General features: G+C 46.1%; 1 protein-coding gene across 11 annotated transcripts in view; it reads left to right on the top strand.

The window, feature by feature from the left end:
* Positions 1-22,586, top strand: part of NDUFAF1 (NADH:ubiquinone oxidoreductase complex assembly factor 1) — a 37,225-nt gene that overhangs the window by 3,395 nt on the left and 11,244 nt on the right. For 2 of the 11 annotated variants that reach the window (XM_070054014.1, XM_070054013.1), the window contains exons 2-3: positions 15,206-15,455; positions 21,690-22,341. In XM_070054014.1, coding sequence (XP_069910115.1) covers positions 21,766-22,341 — 576 coding nt within the window. In that variant the 5' untranslated portion in view covers positions 15,206-15,455; positions 21,690-21,765. Of the gene's footprint in view, positions 1-13,029; positions 14,997-15,205; positions 15,520-16,811; positions 16,986-20,705; positions 20,865-21,689; positions 22,342-22,586 lie in introns of those variants that run through there. The other 9 variants (XM_070054016.1, XM_070054015.1, XM_070054012.1 and 6 more) reach the window with 9 other exon arrangements.

Here is a 22,586-nt window from a genome sequence, read left to right as displayed (position 1 = left end):
GCAGTTAGCCCTGGCCTGCATAGAAGCAACACTGCACTTTTACAGATGCTGGGGCACCTCTCGCCGACACATTCCTTGTGGCCTTGGTAAATGGTGTAGCCTCAGGTATTCCCAAGGAACATAATCATTTAGTGGGTTTCCTGCCCTTGTACATCCACTCCAGTTGCTCAATTCTGAGCTTTCTAGTCCCTTCCTATACCATCCGACTTGGCAGCTCTGAGCTTTTTTACCTCATGTGGGCTGTACAGTTTCCCATGTTTTAAATGATAGTGTACTGGCAAACTTGAAAATCTTGCAGTGGTTGGCCAGGTGATAGATCCTGTGTCTCATAAAAGTGTTCCCCTATGAATGCTCTTCCTTATCCAGTCCTACAACTTGGTCTTGTTGATAAGCACCCTCAGGATGCAGTCTTCTGTTACTTTCCCAGCTCCTGCCTTCACAGGCTTGGGTAGTTCTTGCAATTCCTTTGGGATATAGTCCCTTTCCTCCCTTTTCAGGCCCAGTATGTCCCCTACTGGGCTGTGAGGTGAATTAATCCTAGTTATGTTCAGAGACCAGAAGGGAGATAAAGGCTGACTGTGAGAGGGGACAAGGGCACATGCAGTCTTGCAGGACCGGGCCTCTGTCCTGTCTGCAAGGAGGAGAGGAGTGCTGGATGCTGGGCCAGGTCTGCAGCTTCAGAGGGTTCAGGAGCATCTGGGCATCAAGATCTTTAGAGGCATTACCCAGGTATTCCACTCTGTATGTTTGTATGTATGTATCTGTCTATTTTTAAAAAGATTTATTTGTTTATTTGAAAGGCAGAGTTAGAGAGGCAGAGGAAGAGAGAGAGAAAGAGAAAATCTTCCATCTGCCAGGTCATTCCCCAGATGGTGCTATGGCCGGAGCTGTGCTGATCCGGAGCCAGAAGCTAGGAGCTTCTTCCAGGTCTCCCATGTGGGTGCAGGGGCCCAAGGACTTGAGCCATCTTCTACTGCTTTCCCAGGCCATTGCAGAGAGCTTAAAAGGAAACAGAGCAGCCGAGACTTGAACTGGTACCCATGTGGGATGTAGGCACTGCAGGCGGCAGCTTTACCTGATATGCCGCAGCGCCGGCCCTGTATCTATCTGTTGTTAAGGCCAAATGACAGAGGGAAGAGAGATCATCTATCTGCTGGTTCACTTCCTCGGTGCCCACGATAGCCAGACCTGGAGCTGGGCCAGGTTGAAACCGGGAGCCAAGAACTCCATCCAGGTCTCCCAAGTAGGTGGCAGGAACCCAAGTACTGGAGCCATCATCTACTGCCTCCTAGGGTATGCATTAGCAGGAAGCTGGATCAGAAGTGGAGGTGAGACTTGATGCCAGGCACTTCTGTATGGGATGTGGGCATCCTAAGTGGGGATTTAACCCACTGTGCCACCACACTTACCCCCTTACTCTACTTTTGTGATCCTCTTGGCTTGTAATACTGCTTTCTCTAGGTTCTGTTCCTACCTCTGTGGCCACTCTTTCACGGGCTTTTCCAGTTTCTTCATCAGGTTGTCCTTTGAATTTTGGTTTTCTATTGCTATGGTTTGAATGTCTCCTCAAAAACTCATGTTGAGGGGCCAGTGTTGTGGCGTAGTGGGTAAAGTCACCACCTGTGACGCTGGCATCCCGTATGGACACTGGTTCAAGTCCTGGCTGCTCCATTTCCCATCCAGCTCCCTGCTCATGACTTGGAAAAGGCAGCAGACGGCGGTGCAAGTTCCTGGGCCCCTGACACTCATCTGGGAGTTCTGGATGAAGCTCCTGGCTTCTGAATTCCGCTCGGCTCAGTCCTGGCCATCTAGGAGGTGAACCAGCAGATGGAAGATCTCTCTCTGTCTCTCTCTCCCTCTCTTTATAAGTCTGACTTTCAAATAAACAAATAAATCTTTAAAAAAAACCCTCATGTTTAAATTTAATTGCCAATTTAACAGTATTAACAGATGGGATATCTAAGTAGTGATTAGCAAATTACCAATTCACAGGAGTGGGTTAGTTGTCTTAGGAACTGGTTCCTGATTTTAAAAAGGATGCATTTGGTTTGATTTGCTTCTGAATCACAATGCTCACGTGATTTTGTGCTGTTCGTGATGCAGGTTGGAGGCCCTTGCCAGATGCAGGCAGCAGGCTCTGGGGCTGCCCAGCCTCCAGAGCAATGAGTCAGATACGCGACTTTCCTCGCTAACACTCTGCCGCTGATATTTTGTTACAGCAGCAGACAGTGGACTAACACGGTGTATCCTCTGTCAACCTGCATGCTCTCCTGCTTCCACTCACTCTCTGGCACTCAATGTATACTGAATGATTAGAATTAGAAAGACTGGGGCTTGAATTCTTCTGTGCTAATATGATCCCCAAGACAGTATAACCTGCCAGTTCTGCTCTCTGGGTCCCCAGATGAGTCAACAGATCTGTCTATTCCTTTCTCTTTGTCCCATCGAAACTCATGTAGCCAAACTCATCTCTAAGCTAGCTCCTCCTCTTTCACTCATTATGTTAATCATTGTCCATCCAGTTATCCAAACTCGCTCCCTGCTATCCTTCCCCAAACTCTCCCTCAGATGCCTCCTAAGCCTCAAGATTCTGCCTCAGAGCATCTCTCTGTCCCCTTCCTCCATCCCATGCTGCTCCTTTGTTTAATACTCTCTGCAGTGTGTATTACATTAATCTCCTTACCTTCTCCTCATCTCTAGCATGTCTTGTCCCCTAAAACCGTCATGTGACTTGCTCTTAGAGAACATTTTAAGAAGTTATATCTGACCTATATTTCTCCTGTCTGTAAGGTTGGTGTGTATGTCCTTGGTGGTATGGTCTGGCCCAGGCCACTTTGACAATACTATTTTTCAAACTGTGAGTGAAAATCTATTTTCAGGTCATGAAGTCAATTTGGTGAGTTAGAAGTAATTTTATTTTTTAAAAATTATTTCCATTTTATTTGAAAGGTAGACACACACACAGTGAGAGAGAGCGAGAGAGCGAGAGAGAGAGAGAGAGAGCTTCCATTCCCTGGTTCACTCTCTAAATGCTGCAACAGGCAGGTATGGGCAGACCAAAGCTAGGAGCCTGAAACTCGATAGATCTCCCAGATGGGTAGCAGGGACCCAAGTACTTGAGTCTTTACCTGCCACTTCACAATGTATATGAGCAGGAAGCTGGATTGAGTGCAAAGGTGGGACCCAAACACAGGCACTATAATTTGGGATGTGGGTATCTAAAGCAGCATCTTAATTGTTGTGCCAAAGAACCTACCCAACAATCATTTTAAAAAATGTAATAGGCTGGCATTGTGGGGTAGCGGGTAAAGCCGCTGCCTGTAATGCCCCAGTTTGAATCCCGGCTCCACTGCTGATCCAGCTCCCTGCTAATGTGCCTGGGAAAAGCAGCAGATGGTGGCCTGAGAGCTTGGGCCCCTGCACCCATGAGGGATACCCAGAAGAAGCTCCTGGTTTCAGCCTGGCCCAACCCTAGCTGCTGTGGCCATTTGGGGAGTGAACCAGTGGATGGAAGAGTCAGTCTCTCTCTCTCTCTCTCTCTCTCTCTCTCTCTCTGTAACTGTGTCCTTCAAATAAATAAAAATAAATCTAAAAAAAATGTAATAGAATTGAAACTATTGGAGTTTATTACATGTAGTAGTGGAAGTACTGTATGGGTCATTCATATATTACATAGTTGAGGACAACTAAGTTTTGCTGCTGTAACAACACCAAAATCTCAGTGGCTTAACTGAGCAAAGATTATTTTTCACTCATGCACGGTCTGCTGTGAATCTCAGAGATGCTCTAGGGCAACTGTTTTCTACTTGTTAGCTTAGCTGTGCAGTGTACTTTGATCTTGTAGCACCTCAGTCTCAATATATACTTTTTTTTGAAGGATTTGTTTATTTGAAAGAGTTAGAGAGAGAGAAAGAGAGAGAGAGGGAGAGGTCTTCCATCTGCTGGTTCATTGCCCAGATGGCCACAATGACTGGAGCTGGGCCAATTCAAAGTCAGGAGCCAGGAGTTGCTTTCGGGTCTCCCACGTGAGTGCAGGGGCCCAAGGATTTTGGCTATCTTATACTAGTTTCCCAGCCCATAGCAGAGAGCTGGATCAGAAGAGCAGCAGCCAGGGCTAGAACCAGCGGCCATATGAGATGCTGGTGCTTTGGGCTGGGGCTTTAACCTGCTGTGCATCAGCTTTGGCCCCTCAATAAATAGCTTCACAATCACTGCTGCATGGCAGGAGAACACTGGGTGGCCTGCAACCTGAAAGGAAATGCCTTGGCCCAGAATCGATACACGTCACATCTGCTCATAATCTCTTGGCAAGAGCTTGTCACGTGACTTTCTAATTGTAGGGAGGTAAAGAAGTATAATCTTACAATATTCCTAGAGAGAGAAAAATAGATTTTGGTGAGCCCTAGACAATTCTACCATATGTATTTTTATATATGCTAGTAATAGTAAATTGCATTTCTTAATGTGGATCACAGGAAAAAAATCCTTGAGAAACTGCTATCTGTTTCCTTCTCTGCTCTCACCACACCACATAATCCAGAGGAATTCATGAAGCTTACCAGACCTGCATTCAGAGGTCAATCTTCCACCTCTTTGGATCTTTGAATTTGATCAGGATCGCCTAACATCACTGAACTTTGTTCTCCTCAGGGGAGAGAGAGGGAAGTAACATGTCTTAAAAGATTGTGGTGAGGCATGAGAGACCTGGTATGCTAAGTGTTTGGTGGGAATGTAAATTAGTGTAACTGTTTCGGAAAACAATATGGAGGTTCCTCAAAAACTTGAAATAGAACAACCATATGATCTGCTTGGTATATATGCAAAGGAAATGAAATCAGTACATTGAAGAGATGTCTGAGCCCCCATGTTCCTTGCAGCATTATTCATAATAGTCAAGTATGGAATCAACCAAAGTGTCTACCAAAAGTTAAATGAATAAAGAAAATACATGTTCATATATACCGCAGACTACTATTCAGCCTTGAAAATGAAGAAATCTTCTCTTTTGTGACAACATGTATGAAATTGGAGGACATTATATTAAGTTAAATAAGCCAAATACAGAGAGACAAATGCAGTGTGCTCATTTATATGTGGAATCTAAAAATGTCAAATTTATAGTAGCAGACTAGAATAGTTGTTAGAACATGCTGAGGTCAAAGGACATAAAAGTTCAGTTATTCAGGATGGTCTGTTGTACAAGATGATGACTTAGTTAACACCATATTATACACTTGATTTCTAGGAGAGTAGGAGTAAATCATTCCTACCACAAATGAATATGAGAAGTTAAAAAAGGAAGCAGAGGGGTGGATATTTGGCCCTGTTGGTAAGATGCCAGTGTCCTGCATTGGAGTTCTTGAGTTTGACTCTTGGCCAGGGCTCCTGATTCCAGCGTCCTGCTAATGCAGACCTAGGAGACAGCAGTGATGGCTCAAACAATTGGGTCCCTGCAACCCATGTGAGAGACTTGTATTGAGTTCCCACCTCCCATCCTTGACCCACTCTAGTTCTGGCCATTGTGGGCATTGGGGAAGTGAACCAGCAGGTGTGAGCATTCTCTCCCCACTCCCAAATGAGTGACAATGAAAAATAAAGAGCAGACACTCAAACAGATATTTATATACCCATGCTCATAGTAACATTATTCACAATAACCAAGAGGTAGAAGATACCCAAAGCCCATTTATGGACGAATGGATGAGCAAAATGTGATATATTCAGACAATGGAATATAATTCGGCCACAAAACTGAAGGAAATTTTGATACAAATTACAACATGGATGAATTTTGGAGACAGTTTATGCCAAATGAAATAAACCAGACACAAAAGGGCAAATGTATGATTCTACTTATATGAGGTACCTGCAATAGTTAACTTTGCAGACATAAAAATAGAATGGGTGATGACATCATATGTAAGAGTGTTAATTGTTAAGTTAACAACAGGAGTCACTGTGCACTAACTTCCTATGCAGGACCTCTGTCCTCAATGAGTTGTATTATGAGAATTAACTGTAAAACTTGTTCTCAGTTTGTGCATGTGTGTGTGCAAATCATTGAAATCTTTACTTAGTATGCAGTTGATGATCTGTGCATAAAGTTCATTGAAAATGAATCTTAATGGAGAATGGGACAGGGAATGGGAGATGGAGGAGGTGAGGAGAGAGTGGGGGTAGGAGGGTGGTATAGTGGGAACAATTACTATATTCCTAAAGTTGTACTTATGAAATTTGTACTCATTAAATAAAAGATTTCTTAGGTGGGAAAAAGTAGAAAGGTACAAGGGATCTTCAAAAATTTCATGGAAAATGGGTATTATGAAAAAGTTATCTATGAATTTTGAATTTTTTCCACCAAAAAAACTTAAATATTTTAAAAATTATTTATTTGAAAGAGAGAGCTGGGGCCAGCGCTGTGGCGCAGCAGGTTAATGCCCTGGCCTGAAGTGCCAGCATCCCATATGGGCACCAGTTTGAGACCCAGCTGTTCCACTTCCGATCCAGCTCTCTGCAACGGCCTGGGAAAGCAGTGGAAGTTGGCCCAAGTCCTTGGGCACCTGCACCCACGTGGGAGACCTGGAAGAGGCTCCTGGCTCCTGGCTTCAGATCAACGCAGCTGTAGCCATTGCTGCCAAATTGGGGAGTGAGCCAACAGATGGAAGACCTTTCTCTCTCTCTCTCTTTCTTTGCCTCTCCTCTCTCTATGTAACTCTGACTTTTGAGTAAATAAATAAATCTAAAAAAAAAAAAAAAAGAGAGAGAGAGAGAGCTCACATCCTAATGTTATTCCCAAAATGACTGCAACCACCAGGACTGGGCTAGGCCAAAACCATGAACTAGGAACCCAGTCTGGTTTCCCCACATGTGTGGCTGGTACCCAAATATTTAAGCCATTATTTGATATCTCCCAGGGTGTGTATTAGCAAGAAGCTGGATCTCAAGCAGAGCCAGGACTGAAACCTAGGTACTTCATTATGGGATGCAGATGTTCCAAATGACATCGTAACCACTATGCCAACTGGTTGCCCCAAACTTACCTTTTAATTTCATTTTCCCATGACTTTTTTTTTTTTTTCATCTATATCATTTCCAGGGACTAAAGGGAGAGAAGAATGGGAAGTTGCTGTTTAATGGATACAGAGATTCAGTTTAGAATGACAAAAAAGTTCTGCAGGGCAGGCATTTGGCACAATGGTTAGGACACCACATGGGACACTCGCATCTCATATCAGAGTGCCTGGGTTTGAATCCCAGATCTGATTCTGATCCAGTTTCCTGCTAATATTCACCCTGGGAGGAAGTGGTGATGGCTCAAGTACTTAGGTTCCTGCCACCCACATGAGAGACCTGGATTGAGTTCTGGGATCCTTGCATTGGCCTGACCCAGTCCTTGCCATTTTGGGTATTTGGGGAATGAACTAACAAGAGATTCTCTCTCTCTCTCCCCCTCTTTCTCCCTCACCCCTCCCTCCCTCCCACTCTCTCCCGCTCTCTCCTCTGTGTGTGTTTCTGCCTTTCAAATAAGAGAGGAAAATGCGGAAACAAAGTTCTGAAGTGAGTACTGTTGGTGTTTGCACATGATATCGATATACCTAATACCACTGAACAGTATACTTGAAAGTTGTTTAAGTAGTAAATTTTATGATACACAGAGAGAGAGTAAAAAAAAAAAAGCCAGCAAACAAACATTCATGTAACCTGATCACCAATCTCCATTGGATGGAATCATTTTATGATAGTAATAGTTGTCACTTCTTCCCTTCCCGTTTCACTCAGTTCTTCCTCCGGGCTTTCCTTGGCCCCAGTTCCCACACCTGTAAATGATAATGGCAACTGCCTCATGGGCTTGTTTTGAATATTGAATGTGTTAACACAAAGTACTCAGAAAAGTGCCTGGCACCTCATTCATATTCATTAAATATTGACTGTTATTATCATCTTTATTCTGATTTTGAGAATTCAGTTTTTGTTCAGTTTTATTCGGTGGGAGAGAGCAGAGTATCCTTCCTCTGGTTCACTCCCCAAATGCCTGCAACATCTGGGGCCACACCAGCTGAAAGCTGGGAGATAGTAACTCCATCCAGATCTCCCAAGAGGGAGTAGGGGCCCAACTTCTTGAGCCATTCCCTGCCACCTGTCAAGGTCTGCATTGGCAGGAAGCTGGAAATGAGAGCAGAGCTGGGACTTCTACCCAGGTACTCTGATATGGATCGAGACATCCCAACTGGCAACTTAACCACTAGGCCAAATGTCCACCCCTGTGTTTCTTTTAATTTTCCCATGTTCTCCTTACTTTTGTAAAATCAAGATTCTGTACAAGATGTTTAATGAAAGATTTCTCTCATAGGAATTCCAGGCAACTACAGTGAGGCCACATTTAGTATGTTTGATACCATCCTTGGGAAGGACTGTGCTGTGTTTTGTCTTGAACCACATGCACTCTCCTCTCTCGTTCATTAGGTGCATGGTGGGATAGGCACATAGCAGAGTGTAGCATGGTGAGAAATACCAGACTCTCCTGGGGGGCCTTTCTCTGTCAATGCCCGGGGCCTTTTTGCAGAGCTTCACTGCTTTTTCTCCCTCTGTCTGGAGAGTGGTGTTAACCCCTAGAGCCAGCCTCAGTGACCATTCTCTACCCCTCAGGCTTCTGTTCCACGAGGTAGAGTACAATCTCATTTCAATAGGTGGCCCTATTCTGAAGAGGACAATCTGTCATTCTGACCATGAGTCCTGAAGACTGACCCTCACCATAGCAGGTGAGCCTCGGAATATGTGAGGTGTTGGGAACGCTCCACTCCAGGCACTTCTACAGAGGCACTTGGCCCAGAAAGTCGCCTTTTATGATACCATTAAGAAGTCAGTGGAACTAAAACAGGTGGCTTTATTTCAAAAGGAAAGTAGAAATCCTGTATTGGGATATACAGCAGATTGACTGCTAACTGAGGTTACAGGAAATGGTAGAAGTGGGTGAAGCCTCAAGAGGTGACCAAAGCTTGAGGAGTCCCACATTTAGGGAATGAGGAAGAAAAATGCAGAATAATTCTCTAATGGTTAAAAACCACACAAGCCATATTATTTGACTTTTGAATATTTAATCTGTAGAAAAATATACCTGGCTAATCCAACTTCTCATATTTATTAATCTCTTGCTCTTAAAAGCTGACTGCTTTAGGAGTAACCCAATATGGCAACTACTAGCCATGTATGGCTATCTAAGTTTGAGCTAATTGAAATAGAATAAACTTAAAGTTCAGTCCCCCAATTATCCTAGCCACATTTCTTTTTTTAATTAATTAACTTATTAACTTTTTATTTATTTGACAGGTAGAGTTATAGACAGAGAGAAAGAGACAGAGAGAAAGGTCTTCCTTCCGTTGGTTCACTCCCTAAGTGGCTGCTACGGCTGGCGCGCTGCGCCAGGTGCTTCTCCTGGTCTCCCATGTGGGTGCAGGGGCCCAAGCACTTGGGACATCCTCCACTGCCTTCCTGGGCCACAGCAGAGAACTGGACTGGAAGAGGAGCAACCGGGACTAGAACCCAGTGCCCGTATGGGATGCCGGCGCTGCAGGTGAAGGATTAACCAAGTGAGCCATGGCGCCAGCCCCCACATTTCTTTTATTTGTTTATTTGAAAGTCAGAGTTACGGGGGTGGGGGGAGAGAGAGAAATTGAGATTGAGATTCTACCCACTGGTTTGCTCCACAAATGGCTGCAACAACCCGAGCTGAGAGGATCCAAAGCCAAGAGACAGGAGCTGCTTCTGGGTCTCCCATATGAGTGCAGGGGCCTGAGCACTTGGACTATCTTCCACTGCTTTCCCAGGTGCATTAGCATGGAGCTGCACCAGAAGGTCACATTTCAAAGGCTCAGTAACATATTATTGGTGGCTACCATATTGGGCAGCAGTAATATAAAACACTTCCATCATTGCAGAAAGTTCAGTGGACTTAGAAGTTCTGTTCGTATTTGTGTGCGTTTCCTACGGAGTCCACCTACATGTGATGTTTTCATTAAAAAAGAAATTTGACCCAACATGGGTTAAACTGTACACTTAGAGATAGTGGCAGAACTGGGATATATTAGGATTAGGGTCACTTATTTGTGGCAAGTTCAGTTTAGCAGCAGTTTAGGAGAAAAGGTTTTTGAAGTCCAGATTTAGGCAATCCAAGGCCATTGTGGTTGATGCGATTCACAAAGGTTCTTAAGATGCCAGGCTCCATTTGAATTTTTTTAATTATTTTTATTTTTTTTTTTTTGCCAGGCAGAGTTAGACAGTGAGAGAGAGAGAGACAGAGAGTTATAGACAGTGAGAGAGAGACAGAGAGAAAGGTCTTCCTTTTCTGTTGGTTCACTCCCCTAATGGTCACTGTGGCCGGCGCTGCACCAATCTGAAGCCAGGAGCTGGGTGCTTCCTCCTGGTCTCCCATGCGGGTGCAGGGACCCAAGCACTTGGGCCATCCTCCACTGCCCTCCTGGGCCACAGCAGAGAGCTGGACTGGAAAAGGAGCAACCAGGACAGAATCCAGCGCCCCAACCCGGACTAGAACCTGGGGTGCCGGCGCCACAGGTGGAGGATTAGCCAAGTGAACCATGGTGCCGGCCTCCATTTGACTTTCTACTGCTTCTGCTGCAGGTTGCTTGCACCCTGATGGTTCAAGATGGAATTGTGTCATTTCCAAGTTCTAGGTAATAATATGAGAGTGAAGGGGAAGGAAGGAGAAGACACATACCCATTGCCTTTAAAAAAAAAAAAAGAAGAATTGTTTTATTTATTTGAAAGACAGAGCTACGGAGAGAGGTAGAGCCAGAAAGAGAGAGAAAGAGAGGTCTTCCATTCTGCTGGTTCACTCCCCAGATGACTGTGACAGCCAGAGCTGAGCTGATCTGAAGCCAGGAGCCAGGAGCTTCTTCCAGGCCTCCCACGCTGGTGCAGGGGCTCAAGGATTTAAGCCATCTTCTACTGCTTTCCCAGGCCATCACAGAGAGCTGGATCGGCAAAGGAGCAGCCAGGACTCGAACAGGCGCCCATATGGGATGCTGGCACTGCAGGCTGGGGCTTTAACCTGCTGTGCCACAGCACCCCCTTACCATTGCCTTTTAAGAAAAGCTCCTAGAAGCTGTCACGTACCGTTTCCACTTCCATTGGCACCTGCAAGGAAAGCTGAGAAATGTGAACTGTATTCACGCCCACACAATATTCCATTACAATGCAAGAAATGAAGAACAAATATTAGCTAGCAATAAGCAGCTTTCCCTATTGGTCAACCCTTGAATGTGAAGGCGGGGTCAGGGAATGCCCTTCAGAAACTGAAGCTACTTAGTCTGCCTGATCCTTGCAACCTGACAAGGTTTTGCCGAAAGCAGTTCAGGCTGAGGAGGTTTACAAAAGTGTGGCAAACACAATAGGTCTTTCCTAACTCAAAATCGGCAGGGGACTGTAACAGTCTCTGGGACTGTGACTGTAATTGTGCGGAGAATAAGCATCCTCAGTGTGAAGTGCGTGTTGTGCTGACAAGCTGGTGGAGAATGGAGAATGGATAGGGTTTGGCCTGCATGGAGTCAACTAGGACAAGGACCAGAGGCAGAGAACATGTCTGTGTTCTGGTATTGTTAAAGTGCCATCACCAAATGCCTGACCTCAGTGCTGCTGATAAAAATAGCCCCTGCAGAGGGACAAGTTCTTCACTTTGTTCAATGGAAAATCTACTTGAACACTGCCATCTCACCAGCTTTTTATTTTTATTTTAGGTTTTAAAAAAGATTTATTTTATTTATTTGAAATAGTTAAGGAAAGAGAGAGAGGTCTTCCATCCACTGGTTTACTCCCCAAATGGCCGCAGTGGCTGAGCTGAGCTGATATGAAGCCGGGAGCTTCTTCTGGGTCTCCCACATGGGTACAGGGGCACTAACAGGGAATTGGATTGGAAGCAAAGCAACTGGGACTCAAACCAGTGCCCATGTGGGTTGCTGGCACTGTAGCTGGGGCTTTAATCCACTGCACCACAGTGCCAACCCCTCACCAGCTTTAAAAAAATTATATATTTATTGGAAAGAGGAGACAGAACTTCTACCCACTGGTTCACTCTGAGGGTCAGGGCTGGGCAAGGCTGAAGCCAGGAGTTGGGAACGCTGTCTAGGTCTCCCAGGTGGGTGGCAGTGACTCAAATACTTGAGACATCACCACTGCTCATAGGGTACACATTATTAGGAAACTAGAATCAGGAGGAGAGCCTCAAACCCAGGTCCTCTGATATGGGATGTGGGCACCTTGATCGCCATGCTAAACTCCTGCCCACTGTGAGCTTATTTTATCTTTTTTTTTTTTTTTTTTTTGACAAGCAGAGTGGACAGTGAGAGAGAGAGACAGAGAAAGGTCTTCCTTTTGCCTTTGGTTCACCCCTCAATGGCTGCTGCGGCCGGCGCACCACGCTTATCCGAAGCCAGGAGCCAGGTGCTGTTCCCGGTCTCCCATGAGGGCACAGGGCTCAGGGACTTGGGCCATCCTCCACTGCACTCCTGGGCCACAGCAGAGAGCTGGTCTGGAAGAGGAGCAACCGGGACAGAATCCGGTGCCCTGACCAGGACTAGAACCCCAGGGTGCCGGCGCCGCAGGCGGAGGATTAGCCTATTGAGCCAGCCGTGGCGCCGGCCTTGAACTTATTTTAATGATGCGGGAGTCTCCTCACTTGCTGGTCTGTGTCTGGCCTGCAGGAAAGGCTTCCATACTAATAGGAACTGTTCTGGGTAGTTGGTGTTGGATCTCAAGTCAAACCCATTTCCTGTTGCAGATGAATAAATGTTCTTTCTCATTTGTCATTTCTCCTCCTATGAATTAGCTTGACATGAAATAATCCTCTGAGTTACAGTTAAAGCACCTTCTTGGATCAGCAAAGCAGAGGGCTAATGTTGAATCTGTGGTGAGACCTCAATGCCTCCATGTTTGCCTTTTCATTTTATTTTAAGGTAACCTTTTCTGAATTTACTTCTTCACCGAGCCTGGATTTCATAATCTGATCATTCTTAGTCATGGAAGAAATTCTTTTTGTCTCATAAAGAGCTCGAATTGCTGTTGGAGCTTCTTGTCAGAACTATCACAGTATTTGTTGTTGGACTTTGTTACTACAGACCTTCCTAAATGTTTTCACGAAATTTGTCTTTGGCTTCTGAGGCAGTCCTCACTCTGTGTCTGCATTCATGCAGGTTACTTTAGAAGATGTGTGTTTTTAAGCATGTGACAAAATCACTGCCTCCAAGGTTTTTACCCTCCTGTTGAAGAGCTAAGCCTTGCACACATCAAACAATGAATAAGCAGTTTAGTGTTGTTAAAATCTAGTTTTCATTTGAACATAATTCAGTGCCTGTGTGTTCAGCATAAGAGATAAATATGATAGGTTGTCAGAGGGGAGCAACAATTTAGGAGATGGAGACATTAGGGAAGTTTTTAAGGAGAACATAGGACTTACGTGTGTTCTGAATAGGTGAAGTCAATATTGTCAATCAACAATTGGTTGCAAGTGCTAGAAATCCAACTCATTAATTTAATTAAAATGAATTTGTGCTTAGAAACCAAAGACTAAATAGCCAAGCCATGGGAGGAGCATGGGCCTCAGGAACTACTATAACAGACAACCTGAACACTAATTTCTCTTTAACCTTCCCATCTCCACCCCCCTGACCTACCTCTCTTTCAGTGTCTTGGTTTTATTTTTTCTTGCTGCAAACTAATTTCCTTCACATTATTAGCAGGAATCTCAGGAGCTAGCTAGCAGGGTTAAAAGGGTTATCCTTCAATTTTGGTTCTGAAAATCTTGAGACTAGCCTAATTGGTAGGCCCCTGATTGGCAGTGCAGAACAGGTGAATACTATTAGACCAGTTGGCTGAAGGGTAGAAAGAGGTCACGTAAGCTTATGAAACCAAATGGTTGGGGGGGAGGGACTCTTAATTCTGATATGAAGAAGAATCAGTGTGGTTTAGGCAGATACCAGCTGGAATGAGAAATGGAAGATGCATATGAGTAGTGTAAATGATAAATGGAGTCATAGAAGAGATGGAAGGCTTAGACTTCATGTGGTGGCCCACTTGGAGGCCAAAACATGGTGTTTAGCTTTGGATACCATGTTTTAAAAATGGAAATAGTTAAGCTGTTATGTGTACAGAGTAGGGCAATCAGAAGTCTGAATGTGAATTGTATAAAGCTTTGAGAGTGTCACTGAGTTTGGGAAGGAAGTAGAAATCAAAGACAGCAAAGATAACTCAATAGGCTTTAGTGCATTTGGGAGGAGGTTTTGAGAGAATCCAAGGATAGCCAAGGATTTCCAGCCTAGAAAGATGTGGGAATTTTCAGAAATAGGGAAGCTAAGAGGAGTTAAAATGGAGGAAAGGATACATTCAGTTTTAGACATCAAATTTGAGATGCTGGTGAAGTGTATCCCACAACTGGAACTGCTAAAGGAGGCTGGAAAGGTGCGCTGGGGCTTAGGAAAGACATGACCCAACTGTAGAGAACACATTTGAAACTAGGAAAGAAGGAGGCACAGGCTAGGCACGGAGACTGCCTTCACTTAATGGTGTGGGAAGAGAAGTTAAGGAGGGAGACTGGGTAAGTTCGAAGAGCTAAGTGCAGTGTCTAGGCAAGTCAAAGCCGAATTTCAAGCCGGAAGAGGAGGTGGTGTGGAAACTAGTGCCGGAAGAAACCGGAGAAGGCAGTTGTATGTGGTGAGCTCTTTCGGAATCTTGGAGAACAGCCAGTCTGCTAGGGGTTCTTTCAAATTCACGCTGAGCTCCCAGTTCCTGTCATCGCTAGGCTAGACGCTAGTGAAAGGGAGAACAGCACAGTTGGCAACCCAGCCCATAGGAAGTGAGAAGGGAATGAGTAACACACAATTTGTTGGAAGTGCTCTCAGACGTGTGCCCAAGATACAACGCTAGCCGGGCGGCGTGGGCGGCGCCGCGGAGCGGGATGGTAGAGGCCGTTAGGTCGGGGTGCAGTCCTGGTGCGTGGTGGGTCTTCGGTGCAGTTTCAGCAGACAACAGAGGGATTGTGGGGCTTGATGAATATGGGAGGACACCGGCACCGGGGGGTGGAGGGCGATAGTACTAATTGGGTCCCATGTGTAAGATGCAGGGATAGAGTTTGCAGTCTGCAGGCGGGATACAGGAAGAGGAGGCGAAAAACTTCTCTAAATCCTGTTTTCTCACACAGGTCAGAAAAGACCAGGAGCAGTGGTAGCCGGACCTTTTGGGGACTGGGTGGACCACAAGGTTCTGCGCGTCTAGCTCGGGGGTCCTTGCTCCCCTTCCGGTACCTCCCCAGTAGGCCGGAACTATAGTGTCCTACCCTCTAGTTTGGTGCCGGAAGGGAAAAACAGAAGGACTGACACGGGAAGAGTGGAGAACCGGACGATGAGGAGAGGCGGACTCCTAGCCGGAAGTCACGCTAAAGCTTTGGAGAGGTGAGCCGTCGCAATTTGGCGGGTGGGACGTCCCGAATGTGGGAAGGCGACAGAGCTCTGGCAGGTGAGGGGTTGAGCGAGCGGCCCCACCGGGGCTAGTGTCTGTCCTCCTGTGGGTCAAATGTGGAGCTGTACTCCCGGCTTCAGAGTTAGTTTTACCTCTGACTGTGAGATCTCAGGTTATTTAATCTCGGGACCTCTGTTTCCTCGTGTTTGTTATTAGAATGATAATAGTAACGCCTCTTAGGGTTGGGGGCGTCCGTGAAAATATACTTAGGGCAGTTTCAAGGCATATGGTAAACCCTGGATTTACAATCTACTAATCGCTTCTAGCTGTCAAAACGGTCACTCGAGGCCCGGAATTGTTCTAGTTAATAGGTTATATGCTATTGGTTTAAAAAGCATTTATAATTAGTTATAATATTGTTAAGGAAGTAATAACCCATCTGAGGATTTGGGAAACAGATCCCGTCACCATTCACACCGTCAGAGGACTTTTTTCTTTGCCTCGGAGCTTTTTTGCCTGTATGTGATTATTATACTTGTAATGTTAGCATATATGCAAATTGGGTTCCTCTGCTGCTTAGTGTTGTAGCGTAAGCATGGAGTTCTTGAGAATAATTTTTACCATACAGTATTCCATTTTCCCAAGTGCCAATAAATGCAGAGATAAAACTACCAGTGAGGGAAATTTAAGTGTTACCCATGCCAGGACCTCAGACCAACTGTTTGATTTTTTTTTTTTTTTTTTTTTTTTTTTTTTGCTTCCCTTATGGTTTTTTTTTTTGGACAAGCAGAGTTAGAGACAGAGAGAAAAGTCTTCCTTGCGTTGGTTCACCCCCCAAATGGCCACAACGGCCAGCGTGCTGCGCCAATCTGAAGCCAGGAGCCAGGTGCTTCCTCCTGGTCTCCCATGGGGTGCAGGGCCCAAGCACTTGGGCCATCCTCCACTGCACTCCCGGGCCACAGTAGAGAGCTGGCCTGGAAGAGGGGCAACCGGGACAGAATCCGGCGCCCTGACCGGGACTAGAACCCAGGGTGCCGGCGCCGTAGGCAGAGGATTAGCCTAGTGAGCCCGGCGCTGGCCACTTCCCTTATGTTTTTAGTCTGTGTGAAAACATACTGTTCACATGGTCTTTGTTTACTCAAAAAATGTTATTGAGCATCACAGCCCCTGAGGTTCAAGAGATCTGGCTAGGTTAGATAAAGGTAAAATGCTAATACTGTGTTATGGGTATGAGAGATGCACGAGTTCCTAGGAGAATGTGAACAGTGTCAGTAACCTCCAGACACCACAAGGACCTTGCCTCTAGTTAAGCAATTTTTTTTTTCCAAATTTACCTTTCTTTATTTGAGATGCAGTGGCTAGGGCTGGATGAGGTTGAAGCCAGGAGGCAGGAACTCAGTCCAGATCTCGCATGTGGATTGCTGGTACCCAATTACTTGAGCCATCACTGCAGCCTCCCAGGGTCTGCATTAGCAGGCAGCTGGAATAAGGAGCCAGGAGTCAAGCCCAGGTACTCCGTGCGGGTGGGTGTCCTAACCCATGTCTTCACTAGGCTAACCAACCACTCCAGCAAGTTGGGATGCCTCAGTAAGAAGGTGTTAGAAAGTACCTAGGGATTTAGGCTTGTTATGTGATTTGGGGATATTATGTTAGAGATACTTCTATGATTGGAAAGCTGGAAGTGAGGCTAATGCCATAATTGATCAAGATGCAGTAGTCACTTAACATTAGCCAGGATAGTAGACTGATCATTTTTGTGGTGTGAGCATTTTTCTCCCTCCCTCCCTTTCTGATGGTGTGGCCATTAGGGGAGTGGACTAGTGGATGGAGGATCTCTCTCTCTCTCTTTCTGTAACTGTGCCTTTCAAATAAATAATTATTTTTAAGAAAGTAAAATAAAATGCCTGCCACAGGGGTGAGCCTTGTGGCACAATGGGTTGCTGCCTGGGATACATTAAGTCCCACCTCTGCTTCTGGTCCAGCTTCCTGATAATATGCCTTAGAGGTAGAAGATGGACCAAATACTTGGGCTCCTGGTACCCACGTGGGAGGCCCAGATTGACTAAATCTGGGGCCCTTGACTTCTACCTGATTCAACCCTGGCTGGTGAAGGCATCTGAGGAGTAAAACAGTGGATAAAAGATCTCTCTGTCTCTTTGTCACTCTGCCTTTCAAAAAAAATTTTTTTTAATTAATTAATTTTTTTTTGACAGGCAGAGTGGACAGTGAGAGAGAGAGAAAGGTCTTCCTTTTGCCGTTGGTTCACCCTCCAATGGCCGCCGCGGCCGGTGCGCTGCGGCTGGCACACCGCGCTGATCCGATGGCAGGAGCCAGGTACTTCTCCTGGTCTCCCATGGGGTGCAGGGCCCAAGCACCTGGGCCATCCTCCACTGCACTCCCGGGCCACAGTAGAGAGCTGGCCTGGAAGAGGGGCAACCAGGACAGAATCCGGCGCCCCGACTGGGACTAGAACCCGGTGTGCCGGCACCGCAAGGCGGAGGATTAGCCTAGTGAGCCGTGGCGCTGGCCTCAAAAAATTTTAAAACCAAACCCAAAACAAAACAAACAAACCTGCCGTAGCTGGGAGGAACTGTGAACTCAGTGCAGGTCTCCTAGATGGGTGACAGAAAATCAGAGATCTCCCATCTGCTGGTTCACTTCCCAAATGCCTGCAACAGTCAAGGCTAGTCCTGGTTGGAAGCCATGAACTGGGAACTCAATCTAGGTCTCACACATTGGTGCCAGCAACTCGGTTACTTGAGTCATCATTGCTCTCTCCATGGTCTGTATCCGTGGGAATTGGAGTCCAGAGCTGGAGCCAGGAATCAATTCCATGCACTATGATATGGGATGTGGGCATCTTAACTGCTTTGCTAGGCTAAACACATGTTCCTAAGAGTGGCATTGAAATGTCATGATGTCACTCTGCTTTTTATTTTGTTTTGGAGGAGCTCAAATGACAGTGAACGTTTGCTACTTTTTTTTTTTTTTTTTTAAGATTTATTTATTTGATAGGCAGAGTTACAGAGAGGCAGATGTTAGCAAAATGGTGGTCTTATCTATGGTGCGATCTACACCCCAGACACCATCCTAGGCTCCAGCCCCCGCCGCCATTGCTGGAAGCCCAGTGGCCACATGGCCCAACCACCAGTGTCAGCTCCACCCCGATCCTAATGGGATTAGCTGCTCCTATTTCCTCTGCCTACCCTCCTCCCCCAGCAAAGTTTTAAAAGGACCTATTCCTGAACACTTGGCTCTCTTTCTTTCCATCTCCTGATCTCTCTCTCTCTCTCTCTCTCTCTCTCTCTCTTTCTCTTTCTCTTTCTCTTTCTCTTTCTTGATTTCTCTCTGGATCTCTCTCTTACGTTCTCCTCACTCTTTTCCTTCTTTGCCCCTTCCCTCCAGTCTGTCGGGTTTTCCTCAGTGAACCTTTTCCCATACTCTGGTGTTTGGTGTGTTTTGTGCGGCCTTACAGCAGAGGTAGGGCACAAGAGAGGTAGAGAGGTCTTCCATCTGCTGGTTCACTCCCCATACGGCCGCAACAGCCAGAGCTGGGCCAATCCAAAGCCAGGAGGTTCTTCTGGGTCTCCCAGATGGATTTGGGCCATCCTCTGCTTTCCTAGGCCATAACAGTGCTGGATTGGAAGTGGAGCAGCCAGGACTCAAACTGGCGCCTATATGGGATACTGACACTGCAGGTGGTGGCTTTACCCACTATGCCACAGTGCTGTCCCTGGTTGCTACTCTTAAGAGAAGGCCTGGATTAGAAGTTTATTACAAATGAAGACACTTGGGGCTCTGATCAGACTTACTGAATCTGAGCCCCCTTAGAGCTATCATTCCATCTGATCTTCAAAAGAACCTTTTTTTTTAATAGAAAGTTTGAGCCTTTTTTTTTTTAAGGTTTATTTATTTATTTGAAAGTCAGTGTTACACAGAGAGAGGAGAGGCAGAGAGAGAGGGAGAGAGTTCTTCCATCAGCTGGTTCACTCCCAGCTGCAGTGGCTGGAGCTGCACCAATCAGGAGCTTCTTCCAGGTCTCCCACGCAGGTGCAGGGGCCCAAGCACTTTGGCCATCTTCCACTGCCTTCCCAGGCCATAGCAGAGAGCTGGATCAGAAGTGGGGCAGCCAGGGCTCGAACCGGTGCCCATATGGGATGTCGGCGCTTCAGGCCAGGGCATTAACCTGCTGTGCCACAGCGCCGACCCCTAAAAGAACCTTTAAAAATTTTTTTATTTGAAAGGCAGGCTCCTCTTCCAGTCCAGCTCTCTGCAGTGGCCTGGGAGGGCAGTGGAGGATGACCCAGGTGCTTGGGCCCTGCACCCACATGGGAGACCAGGAGGAAGCATCTGGCTCCTGACTTCAGATTGGCACAGCGCCGGCCGTAGCGGCCATTTAGGGGGTGAACCAACGGAAGGAAGACCTTTCTCTCTGTCTCTCTGTCTCTCACTGTCTAACTCTGGCAAACAAACAAACAAACAAACAAAAACAACAAAAAACAGTTTCAGAAAGAGGGAGAGACACAAAGAGATTTTTGGTCTATTGGTTCACTCCCCAGATGGCCACAATGGCCAGGGCTGGGCCACGCTGAAGCCAACAGCCAGGAACTTCATTTGAATCTCCCCCATGGGTGACAGGGGTGCAAGTACTTGGGCCATCCTCCGCTGCTTTCCAAGACAGATTAGCAGAGAGCTGGATCAGAAGTAGAGCAGCAAGGACACCAGCTGGTGTCCATATGGATGCAGGCATCACAGGCAGTGACTTAACCCACTTTGCCAAAAGATAGCTAGGGGAGGGGGCCGGTGCTATGGCGTAGCAGGTAAAGCCACAGTGCAGTGCTAGCATCCCATATGGGTGCCAGTTTGAGTCCTGGCTACTCCATTTTCGATCCAGCTTTCTGCTATGGCCTGGGAAAGCAATACAAGATGGCCCAAGTCCCTGGGCCCCTGCCCCCATGTGGGAGACCTGGAAGAAGCTCCTGGCTCTTGGCTTTGGATTGGCCAGCTCCGGCCATTGCAGCCATTTGGGGAATGAATCAGTGGATGGAAGACCTCTTTCTCTCTCTCTCTGCCTCTGCTTCTCTTTCTGTGTAGCTCTGACTTTCAAGTAAATAAATAAATCTTTAAAAATAAAAATCCAATGTTAAAATTTGTTTTAGAGTTGGGGCCAACATTGTGGCATAGCAGGTAAAGCCATTGCCTGCAATGTTGGCATCCTGTATGGGCGCGGGTTCTTGTACCAGCTGTTCCAGTTTTGATCCAGCTCCCTGCTAGTAGCCTGAGAAAAGCTGCAGAAGATGGCCCAGGTGCCGAGGTCCTGCACCCACATGGGAGACCTGTAGGAAGTTCCTGGATCCTGGCTTCAGCTTGGCTCAGTCCTGGCTGTTGTGGTTATCTGCCAGGTAAAATAGCACATGGAAGCGCTTTCTCTGTCTCTCCCTCCTTCCTTCCCTCCCCTTCCTCCCTCCCTCCCTCTGTAACTGTGACTTTCAAACAAATAAATAAATCTTAAAAAAAATTTTTGTTGTTGTTGTTGACACAACCTCTTGAGGTAGCTTTTGGCACATGTTTCATTTACCTTTGGGTTGTTAGCTCCATGGAGATGGGGGTCTGTGTTTTTCATTTTCTTTCTTTTTCTTTTTTTTTTTATTTGAGAGCCAGAGTTAAAAAGGTCTTCCATCTGCTGGTTCACTCCCCCAAATGGCTGCAATGGCTGGGGCTGGGCTCATCTGAAGCCAGGACCTTTTCTGGGTCTCCCACATGGGTGCAGGGGTCCAAGGACTTGGACCATCTTCCACCGCCTTCCAGGCCATTTGCAAAGAGCTAGATTGGAAGAGGAGCAGCCAGGACACAAACCTGTGCCCATATGGGATGTCAGTGCCGCATGTATGGTATTACCAATCTCCTCCTCAAGAAGTTGTGTCAATTCAGGATCAACAACAACAAAAAGTTTTTTTTTTTTTTTTTTTAAGATTTACTTATTTGAAAGTTAGAGTTACATGTGGAGGCTTAACCTACTACACCACAGTGTCAGCTCCTAGAGTCTGTTTTCATTTTGATTGTTTTTCCAATACATACTACAGGGCTCTTTTACTGGGCACTAAATAAATGTTTATTGAATGAGAAAGTAAGTTTGGGAGCTTTACAATACATGGTCTCTGCTGAACTTGAAATTGTGATACGTTCATTTCTGCACTGGTAACTCTTCAATGTCTCTTCTATCATAGGTGGAATTGGGCTGTTTGCTATAGCTTCCTCTCCTGGCTAGCCAGGGAGAATTTCACATTTTGACTTTATCTTACCATGGCATTGGTTCAAAAATTGCTGAATGGCACCTACATTCTCAGAAAATGCCCAAAGGCAAGTGCTGCCTTTTGTCCATCTTTGAGCTTTCGGTTTGCAGACTATTGTTCGAGTAGTCTTCAGAAGTCGGGGCCTGCTGCCAAGAAAGGCTCTTGGCTGAGGAAGTCTGAAGGGGGCTTGCAAGGACGTCATCAGGAGGAAGTTGCTGTGGATCTACCTTCTCCTGAGGAGAAGCCTGAGGTTAGCTTTGACAGAGCGATTGAAGATGAAGTAAAGGACCATTTTAAGCGTTTGAAGGATGAAATTGTGAATCACTGGATCGGGCCAGAAGGCCGCCCGCTGCATGAAGTCATGATGGAACAAGCCAAGGTTGTCTGGCAGTTCCGTGGGAAAGAAGATTTGGATAAGTGGGTAGTGACTTCTGATAAGACGATAGGAGGCAGAAGTGAAGTGTTCTTGAAAATGGGCAAGAATAACCAAAGTGCACTGCTCTACGGAACTCTGAGCTCCGAGGCACCTCAGGATGGGGAGAGTGGCCGGAGTGGGTACTGTGCAATGATATCTAGGATTCCAAGGGTAAGTGGGGCCCAGGAACAAGTCTAGTGAACTGAGTTGAACTTTATGGTAGTACACAGTAGCATGAGTGGCGTTTGTTCTGTAAATGGCAACACCTACTGTATTGCCTATGTGTGGGATTACTGACTACTCAGCACAAGTGTCAAGTTAGAAGCACATGAGGAGGAGTGACTTATTTCTGGAGTGGCTTTGGGCTAGGAAGAACATTGTTACATGTATGGAATGCTGAGAGGGCATGATGACAT

This window comes from Oryctolagus cuniculus, chromosome 12 (genome assembly GCF_964237555.1).
Source record: "Oryctolagus cuniculus chromosome 12, mOryCun1.1, whole genome shotgun sequence".
Lineage (NCBI taxonomy): Eukaryota > Metazoa > Chordata > Mammalia > Lagomorpha > Leporidae > Oryctolagus > Oryctolagus cuniculus.
This window is presented reverse-complemented; position numbering and strand designations above follow the sequence as displayed.